The 11076-nt window shown below is 42.4% G+C and overlaps 1 protein-coding gene across 1 annotated transcript; it reads right to left on the bottom strand.

Annotated features, from left to right (window-relative positions):
* Window positions 1–3473: 3473 nt before the first annotated feature.
* LOC138903160 (uncharacterized) lies at window positions 3474–4076 on the bottom strand. Its single transcript, XM_070191083.1, has one exon. It carries the CDS (start codon window positions 4074–4076, stop codon window positions 3474–3476), a length of 603 nt encoding a protein of 200 aa, XP_070047184.1.
* Window positions 4077–11076: the final 7000 nt, after the last annotated feature.

The following is an 11076-nucleotide window of genomic DNA, read 5'->3' as shown; positions in this document are numbered from 1 at the left end:
TATGGTGGCCCCCTAGCGAAATGCTTAGGCCCGAATCAGACGCGGCACATCCTAGAAGAACTCCATGAAGGCCACTACGGAGCTCATTTAGGCAAACGAGCTCTGGTCAGATGTCTCATACGGGCAGGTTACTACTGGCCTACCATGAAAAATGAGGTCATAGAATTCGTGAAAAAATGCGAACAATGCCAAAAATACGCCCCAATGATCCATCAAGCGGGCGAGCATCTCCACTCGGTCACCTCCTCTTGGCCTTTCATCAAATGGGGAATGGATATCGTTGGCCCCCTCCCTGCGGGGCGAGGTAACGTACGATTTCTTTTTGTTTTAACTGATTATTTTTCTAAATGGGTAGAAGCAGGAGGATTCGCCCAAATACGCTAACATGAATTGATCACCTTTATATGGAAAAATATTGTGTGTCGCTTCGGCCTCCCCAAAGAGATCAGTTGCGATAATGGACCCCAATTTACTGGAAAAAAGGTCGCCAAATATTTTGAGAAGTGGCATATCAAAAGAATACTCTCCACACTATATTACCCCGCAGGCAACGGGCAAGCGAAATCCTCCAATAAATCAATACTGAACATCATGAAGAAAAAACTTGAGGACGCCAAGGGATTATGGCCAGAGCTATTACTAGAAGTGCTTTGGGCCTATCGCACAACACCAAAGACGAGCATAGGAGAGACACCCTACTCTTTAGTCTATGGGATTGATGCGGTACTACCAGTCAAAGTCGGAGAGCCCAGTTTATGATATTCACATGAGAGCGGGACGAGGAACGATGAAAGTAGAAGGCAAAAGTTTGATGAAGCCGAGGAACTGAGAGATATGGCCTACATAAGGATGGTCGCCCAAAAACAGCAGGTAGAATGCTATTATAACAAAAAGGCCAAGATCAGACCTCTCAAAGTCGGGGACTACGTGCTCAAGTCCAAAACACAAGAAAGTAAAGACCCGCGGGAAGGCAAACTAGGGACGAATTGGGACGGCCCATACAAAATCATGGCAGAAGCACATAAAGGGTCATTTCAACTAGAAACATTGGAAAGAAAACTACTGCCAAACAACTGGACCGTCGACCACCTCAAGTACTTCAGCTTTCAAGAAAAAAAGTCCTCCAAATCGCACTCTTTTTCCCTCACTTGAGTTTTGTCCCAATTAGGTTTTCTCGAGAAGGTTTTTAACGAGGCGACAAGGGGGACACTTCCAAGTCGCAATACGAATGGAAAGGGAAACCGGATAGATAGTTCATTCCCCAACCTCTCAACACGTCTCCAAGTTACCCAATAAAGGGACTAGATAGACTGGGACTCAAATGCCAGCCCGAAAAACATGTAAATTTCTCTTGGCACGTGAGAAAAACACAAATGTATGAAGTTCGCCCATGTTTTCATCAGAACAGCATCGCCTCAATATTTACCCGGCCACAATTAATTAACTCACATTCGACCTCGTTCGAATTAACTCAAATTCGACCTCTTTTGAATTAACTGACATTCGACCTCGTTTGAATTAACTGACATTCGACCTCGTTCGAATTAACTTACATTCGACATTGCTCGATTTAACTTACATTCGACCTCGTTCGAATTAACTTACATTCGACCTCATTCGAATTAAGTTACATTCGACCTCGTTCGAATTAAGTTACATTCGACCTCGCTCGAATTAACTCACATTCGACCTCATTCGAATTAACTCATATTCAACCTCTTTCAAATTAACTTACATTCGACCCCGTTCGAATTAACTCGCATTCGACCTCGTTCGAATTAACTCGCATTCAACCTCGTTCGAATTAACTCGCATTTGACCTCGTTCGAAGTAACTCACATTCGACCTCGTTCGAATTAACTTGCATTCGACCTCGCTTGAATTAACTCGCATTCGACCTCGTTCGAATCGACTCACATTCGACCTCGCTCGAACTAACTCGCATTCGAACTCGTTCGAATTGACTCACATTCGACCTCGCTCGAACCAACCCATAATCAAGCTCTCTCGAACCAACTCAATACAGGCTACGTTCGACCGCATTTGAATTAACACCTTTTAATCCACGACCATGCCAAAAACAAATTTTTATGATTAAAACGACATTTCTTACTTCAAATATATTCCTTACAAAGGCTAAAATAGATGCGAGCAAAAGTATGTACAAGAATTACAAGCAAAACTCGAGCAAACTATGCGGGCATGGTTCATTTGACCATTTGGCCCTTACAAATTTTTCCTATCGAGACCCTGTTGCCATAAAGTAACGAGCTTGCCCGAACTTGATGTCCGAGGGCGATTCCCCCCAGTATTCGAGGTTGATTTGTAAAGAGGCCTCGGATACTGTTGAATCGTTCTAAGTTAGCACGATCAATGGTTGCCTCATTAAAAACCTCACTGGAAAACCCATTTGGGACAAAACCGGTCTAAGGAAAAAAGAGTGCAACGTGTGCTTTCAGACCTAAAGGTTTTGTGTTTGAAGAATCTATCCATGTTTCTGCTCAAACACCTACAAGGGTTAATTTTGAAATACAAATGAACATGGGAGGGTCGTACCTTAGTATCGTTTTAGGTGCGATACGTTCCAATTGCTCGATAGTTGTTTGCCGTTTATCATACCGAACTTGTAGGATCCTTTTCCAACGATTTTGAGAACCTGATACGGTCCTTCCTAGTTCGGACCCTAGTTTCCCTTCATTTGGATTTCGGGTGTTGAGGGTGACTTTTCTTAGCACCAAGTCCCCGATGTTAAAATGTCGAAGATTGGTTCTTCGATTATAGTACCTTTCGATCCGCTATTTTTGGGCGGCCAATCGGACGAGGGCGGTTTCTCGTCTTTTGTCCAACAATTCTAGGCTCGTATTCATGGTCTCTTTATTTGACTCCTCTGTTGCATATCGGAACCTAATTCTAGGTTCTCCGACCTCGATCGAGATAAGAGCTTCGGCGCCATAAACCAACGAGAATGGTGTTGCTCTGATACTGGATTTCGATGTTGTGCGGTATGCCCATAGGGCCTCGGGTAGTATTTCTCTCCATTTTCCTTTGGCGTCGGTCAGTCTCTTCTTAAGATTTTAAATGATGGTTTTGTTGGTCGGTTCGGCTTGTCCGTTCTCGCTGGGATGATACGGTGTTGATAGGATCCTTTTGATCTTGTGATCCTCGAGAAATTTAGTTACTTTGCTGCCGATGAATTATTTTCCATTATCACATACAATCTCGGATGGCATCCCGAATCGACATATGATGTGGTCCCAAATGAAGTTTATCACTTTTTTTTCTCTGACTTTATCGAATGCCTATGCCTCAAACCATTTAGAGAAATAATCGGTCATAAATAAAATAAATCGAGCCTTACCTGGGGCCGATGGGAGGGGGCCAACGATATCCATTCCCTATTTCATGAAAGGCCATGGAGATAGGACCGAGTGGAGTATATCCCCGAGTTGATAAATCATGGGCGCATGCCTTTCTCATTTGTCGCATTTTCGAACAAACTCCCTTGCATCCTTGCTCATATCTGTCCAATAATACCCTACTCCGATTACTTTATGGACCAACGAATCGGCACCGGAATGATTTCCACAAGTGCCCTCGTGAATTTCTCGTAGGATGTAATTGGTATCTCCCGGTCCCAAATATATTTCCAATGGTCCATCGAACGTCTTTCTAAACAACGTTCCGTCTTCAGACAAGATGAACTGTGTTGCCTTTGTGCGCAGCGCTCTCGATTCCTTTGGATGTGATGGAAGCTTCCCGTTCTTGAAGTACTCTATGAATTTGTTTCTCCAATCCCAGGTTAAGCTTGTGGAGTTTATCTCGGCGTGACCATCTTTGATTACCGATCTCATAAGTTGTACGACAGTCCTCGACTTGAGTTCGTGATCTTCGACCGATGAACCTAAGTTTGTAAGAGCGTCAGCCTCGCTGTTTTGTTGGAGGGGGACATGTTGCAAGGTCCATTCCTTAAATCGATGTAAAGTCACTTGTAGTTTATCCAAGTACCTCTGCATTCGATCTTCTCGGACTTCAAAAGTCCCGTTAACTTGGTTTACCACGAGAAGGAAATCACACATAGCCTCTACGACTTCCGCTCCCAAGCTTCTAGCTAGTTTGAGACCTTCAATCATGGCCTCATACTCGGCCTCATTGTTAGTCAATTTTGTAGTTATGATAGACTGTCTAACTACATTACCTGTGGGTGATTTTAGTACAATGCATAGTACGTACCCCTTCGCATTCGAGGCACCGTCCATAAAGAGAGTCTAGACTCCCGAAGAGGTACCCGATTTTATCAGTAGTTCTTTTTCAATCTCGGGTATGAAGGCCGGCGTAAAGTCAGTCACGAAGTCTGCTAAGATTTGAGATTTGATAGTGTTTTGGGGTCGATACTCAATATCGTACCCGCTGATTTCTATGGCCCATTTGGCCAATCGACCCGAAAGCTCGGGTTTGTGCAAAATATTTCGAAGAGGATAAGTTGTTACAACATGTATCAGATGGCACTGGAAATATGGTTTTAGTTTCCTAGAGGCGCTTATTAAAGCAAGCGCTAATTTTCTAAGTATGGATATCTAGTTTCGGCCTCGCCTAAGGTTCGACTGACATAATAAATAGGGAATTGTGTACCTCGTTCTTCTCGAACCATAACTCCACTTACCGCTATCTCCGAGACAGCTAAGTACAGGTAAAGATGTTGTCTACTTTTGGGGTATGAAGCAGTGGTGGGCTCGATAAATACCACTTTAGTTCTTCCAAAGCTTGCTGGCATTCCGAAGTCCATGCAAAGTTGCTTTTCTTCTTAAGCAGTGAGAAAAATTGGTGGCTCCTATCTGAGGATCTTGAAATAAATCGTGTGAGGGCGGCTATCCATCCCGTTAGCCTCTACACGGCCTTTACATTATCTACTACTGTGATGTCCTCGATAGCTTTGATATTATCGGGGTTGATATCGATTCCTCGATTGGATACCATGAAACCAAGAAACTTGCCCGAGCCAACCCCGAATGCACATTTTTCGGGGTTGAGCTTCATATTGTACTCTCTCAGTATGTCGAAAGTTTCCTGCAAATGCTTTAAATGGTCCTCTACTAGTAAGGACTTAACTAACATGTCGTCAATATAAACTTCCATTGATTTTCCTATTTGCTTTTCGAACATTCGATTTACTAGGCGTTGATAAGTTGCACCAGCATTTTTTAGACCGAATGGCATTATGTTATAACAGTAGGTATCGTACTTAATGATAAACGAAGTCTTTTCCTAATCCTCCGGGTTCATCTGTATCTGGTTGTACCCGGAATAGGCATCGAGAAAACTGAGAGTCTCGTGGCCGGCCATGGCATCGATCATACGATCGATATTAGGCAAAGGAAAAGAATCTTTAGGGCATTCTTTGTTCGGGTCTTTGTAATCTATACACATTCTAAGTTTGTTTCCCTTCTTAGGGACTACCACCACATTTGCTAGCCATTCAGGGTATTTTACTTCTCGAATGGATCCTATTTTAAGAATTTTGGTTACCTCGTCCTTGATGAAGGCATGTTTGACCTCGGACTGGGGCCTTTTTTTTTTGCTTTACCGGAAGGAATTTCATATCCAAGCTTAGTCTATGAGTCGTTATTTCCGGTGGGATCCCTGTCATGTCAAGATGGGATCAAGCAAAACAGTTCATGTTAGCTATAAGAAATTGAATACTCTTTTTCCTGAGCTCAGGATCTAACCATGTGCCCAGGTATACCTTTCGCTCAGGCAGATGTGGATCCATGGCCTCCCGAACAGGGTGTTATATCTCATGTCACCCTCGATCACGTGGAACTTCATTTCTTGGATGGTCCCAGCCATGTTTACTGGCAAAATCATCTCGCCCTTAGTGGTTTCACACGCCATATTGAATCTGTTTAGTACCATGGTTGCGGGCACGATCTGGTCCTATAGACCGAGTTGCTCTACGACTTTTGATCGAATGATATTGGCCAAACTACCCGGATCAATTAACACGCGCTTAACTTGAGTTTTATTCATAAGTACAGATATCACCAGTACATCGTTATGGGGCTGCATGATTCCTTCCGCATATTCGTCACTAAAGGATAAGGTTTCTTTAGGTATGTAATCCTGAGTTCGAGATCATTTCTCTCTTATGATCGACATCTTAGTGCATTTAAGCACCGGCCCCTGTGGAACATCGATCCCTCCGATGATCATGTGGATGATGTGTTGTGGTTCTTCTTTTTCGTTTTGTCTATGGAACTCTCTGTTTTTGAAATGGTTCTTGGCCCGGTCACTTAAAAACTCTCGAAGGCGCCCTTCATTGAATAATTGGGCTACCTCTTCTCTCAACTGCCTGCAGTCTTCAATTCTGTGGTCATGGGTGCCATGGTACTTGCACATTTGATTGGGATTTCACTGGGTTGGATCGTACTGCAGAGGTCGAGGCCATTTAGTATCTTTGATGCGTCCGATAGCTGATACGATGGCGAATGCATCGATGTTGAAGTTATATTCTGATAACTGTGGTGCTTCCTTAGGTCTGGTATGCCTGTCGAACCCATTCTTGTTCATCAGCAGCCAAGACCCTTGGCCTCGATCACTTCTCCTTTCACCTCGTACGGAGTTACGTGCAGGCTCGCTACCCCTACGATCTCCGTTATACGGCTAATATCTGTCCTTGTTCGACCTTGGTTCTCGGTCGATGTCCCTTTTAATGATAGATCCAGAACCTAACTAGTCGTCTTCGACTCTAATCTTCGATTGATATCGATTGTGTATATTGGCCCAGGTAACAGCCTGGTACTCAATCAAGTTCTGCTTCAACTGTCGTGAAGCCATCGAGCTTCGTTCGTTCAGTCCTTGAGTGAAAGCTTGAATAGCCCAATCGTCCGTGACCGGTGGTAAATCCATTCGTTCCATTTGAAAATGAGATACGAACTCTCTTAGCATCTCGTTATCTTTTTGCCTTACCTTGAAAAGGTCTGACTTCCTGGTCTCGACCTTTATGGCTCCGGCATGTGCTTTTACGAAAGAATCTGCAAGCATATCAAAATAATCAATAGAGTTAGGCGGTAAATTATGATACCATATCATTGCGCCCTTTGATAGGGTTTCACCGAACTTCTTTAATAATACGGATTCGATATCATCATCTTCTAGATCATTCCCATTTAATGGCACATGTGTAAGAGGTGACATGCTCGTTGGGGTCAGTTGTTCCATTATATTTAGGAATTTCGGGCATGCGGAACTTCTTGGGGATCTGTTTGGGAGCCGCACTAAGGGGGAAAGGCTTTTGTACGAATTTTTTGGAATTCAAGCCCTTTAATACCGGTGGTGCCCCCGGGATCTGATCAACCCTGGAGTTATAAGTTTTAACTTTTTTGTCGTTTGCTTCGATCATCTTTTTTCCTGACTCAATTAGTTTTGTTAGTTCCTCGAGCATCCTGATAATTTTGGGATTAGTCCCCAATTCTTGTTCATTTGATCTTACTACAGCTGGCCCCATTTTGTGGGTAACTTCTCGGGGTGGACCAAGCTCGGCCCTGCTTGGTGCCTGGGTTTGGCTTTGTAACTGAGCTAATGCTACCTGTTGAGCTTGCAATATTTCAAAAAATCATATGCAGGTTGATCGTGTCTTCTCCAACATTTTGGGTATTTCGAACTGCAGATCGAGTTCCACCATGAATGTTGTTTTCTGGGTCGGAACTTTGGTTCACCTCAATGGACACATATGAATTAACGTCAATTAGATCTACGGCCCGAGTTCCAACGGGATCGACGAGTGGCCTTTCATCCCCAGTCATCAGGTTGTTGTTCTCATCTTGAAGGTCAGCTTCGTTGTCGATAAGTAGGGCCATTAATTGAGAGTTCGTCGTTTTTAACCTGAAATCAATGACACTTCCAAGAGCAAGCGTAAAATGGTGTGTTTTGTAGAGATTCGTACCAAATAACCATTGTTGTCCTTAGCCCCACGGTGGGCGCCAAACTGTTTACCCGAAAAACGGATAGAGTTGAATTTATACGTAGTTCTAAGGATGCGTGTTATAACTTGGTACAAATTGGAAAAATAAGTAGAGATATATCGAATATTGACTGTAAAAAGGAGTGAATACAAACCCAGATTGAATAGAAAATGAATTGATAAGTGAACAAGATGAATCAATATCAAAAACTCAAAAAAGAATAATATTTCCTAGATGTTATGTAAATGTCAATGAAATCTGAATGTCAGAATGTATGAATGTGTATCAGTCCATGTCTACTGCCAAATGACAACCACTCTTAATATAGTGGGTGAATCCCATTTTGGGTATAATTAAAAATACATAGTAGGAATCCCATGATAGTGTCACGGCCCAAAAATCTAACTAGTCGTGATGGCACCTAACCCCTCCCATTAGGTAAGCCAATTTCCAACTAACCAATTTCAATAACAATTATTAAAGCAATTTAAGTGAATAAAGATCCTGATCTTATACAATCCCCAAGAACTAGTAGTACAAATCATGAGCTTCTAAGAATAGAGTATACAAAGCGGAAATGAAATAAATACATAGTCTGTTTGAATAATACTTAAACAGAGCTTTTATAAATCTAAGGCTACCCTGAACAAGAGGCAGCTACAACAGGAACGCCGGTACATCTTCAAATCCCGCAACCATCGAGCACAGCAATAACAGCAGCCAACATCTGCACGAAATGTGCAGAAGTATAGTATCAGTACAACCGACCCCATGTACTAAGTAAGTAGCAAACCTAGCCGTAGGTTGAAAGTAGTAACGAGCTTCCACCAAGGTCGAGTCCAAAACCAATAGTCCACAACAATCCATAACAACATAAAGCAAATAATACCATAAGTAACTCAGGGATAAAATATTCAGCCAAATAATGATTTCAAAAATAGTAGTTCTTTCTTTCAAATACATCAGTGAAAACCCAAATCGTTTGCCGAAGTTGCCAATAATATAAATAGTTTGAAAATAATAAATTTCTCCAAAAACCTTTTCAATAATAAATAATATGTTTCATTTTCCTTCGGGATAACCCGTGTAAAACAAATGCATCACTATGCCCATCTGCCAAAATGTGTGAGAAATCATGAATGATGTGATGTTGTACAGCATGAGGAAAAATACATCTCTATGCATGTATGTCATGTGTGCATGCCAATGCGATGCAACTCAGTGATAAAATCATAAACAGCCCCTCGGGCAGAACATCACTCATATACAGCCACTCGGGCAAACCTTACAGTCACTCGTGCCACTCGGGCATACCTCACAATCACTCATGCCTCCCAGTCACTCAGCACTCGGCACTCGTACTCAGTAGGTACATGCGCTCACTGGGGGTGTACAGACTCATGAGGGGCTCCTACAACCCAAGCGCTATAAGCACGGACAACTCACGTGCTATAATATCATATCTGGATCTGTACGGACAACTCACATGCTACACGAACAACTCACATGCTGCACGGCCAACTCACGTGCAATAGTATAATATATAGATCCGCATGGCCAACTCACGTGCAATAGTATAATATATATATATATATATATATATATATATATATATATATATATATCGATATATAAAGCCAACATGGCCTGTTGCGGCGTGCAGCCCGATCCCAAAAACATATCCTCACATTCAGGCCCTCGGCCTCCCTCAGTCATCAATCTCTCCAGTCTCTCTTTCATGGGCTCACAATGTCATGAAAATAGCCCAAAATGATGATATAATGTATCAATAAATAACAACAGAGACTGAGATATGATATGTAATAAAATGAATATGACTGTGTATTAATTTTCAATTTAAAATAAATATTTCGCAATAATATGGCCTCTGTGGGTCCCAATAATACTGGCACATAGCCTTAATATGATTTTTAATATGCTTTTCAGCTCAATTTCTTTAACTCATAAAACGCATGGAAAATACCAAGATCATTTAACTACAAAATTCCACAGAAATAATTATGTCACAATTTCTATAGTGCACGCCCACACACCCATCACCTAGCATGTGCGTCACCTCCCAACAATTCACGAAATACATATATTCAGGGTTCATACCCTCAACTCCAAGATTAGAAGAGTTACTTACCTCGAACTGGCCAAATCCAATGTCGAGCAAGCTAAGCAATGCTCCAGAAATTCCAATCTACGCGTATCAACTTCCAAACGGCTCGAATCTAGTCACAATAATTTGATTCAGCCCACAAAAATTATAGGAATTAATTCCATATCAAAATACTAATATTTTCCAAAAATCCGAAATTGCGCCCCAAAAATACCTGTGGGGTCCACGTCTCAAAATTCAACGAAACTCACAAAATACGATAACACATCCAATTACAAGTTCAGCCATACTAATTTCACTCAAATCCGACTCCAAATCGGTATTCAAACTTGAAAAATTCGTTTTGTGACATTATAGAAATTTCCTTCTATTTCTCTTGAAGATTCAATAATCTTACACCAAAAATGAAGATTAATTCATGGAATATAATCACAAGGGAGTTAAGAACACTTACCCCAAGTTGTGTGAAAAATTTTCTCTCCAAAATCGCCCAACCCGAGCTCCAAAATCCGAAAATGGGTGAAAATGTAGAACCCTCAAAATTAAGGTTCTACCCCAGCGATTTCCGCATCTGCGGACAAGATTTGCGCACATGCGCATCCGCTTATGCGAGCAAACCGTCGCATTTGCTGACTCCACTCACCTGCCCAGTTTTTGCTTCTGCGCGCATCCGTCCGCACCTGCGCTCATGCAGGTGCGGAATTTTCCCTCGCACCTGCGACCAATGCCTCACAGCCCTCTGCGCTCCTTCTCGCGCAGGCGCGATTCCGCACCTGCGAAGCATCTTCCGCACCTACGCACCTACGCACCTCGCTTCAGCGCACCCCTGCTCGCACGTGTGACCACTTTTCCGCAGGTGCGATTACACTAGAAGGCTTCAGTTCCAATAGTCTTCCAAATTCAAAAATTAATTTGTTAACCATCTGAAACTCACCCGAGGCCCCCGGGACCTTAACCAACTATATCAACAAGTCCCATAACATAACACGGACC

This window comes from Nicotiana tomentosiformis, chromosome 12 (assembly GCF_000390325.3).
Source record: "Nicotiana tomentosiformis chromosome 12, ASM39032v3, whole genome shotgun sequence".
In the NCBI taxonomy this organism is placed as follows: Eukaryota; Viridiplantae; Streptophyta; class Magnoliopsida; order Solanales; family Solanaceae; genus Nicotiana; species Nicotiana tomentosiformis.
This window is presented reverse-complemented; position numbering and strand designations above follow the sequence as displayed.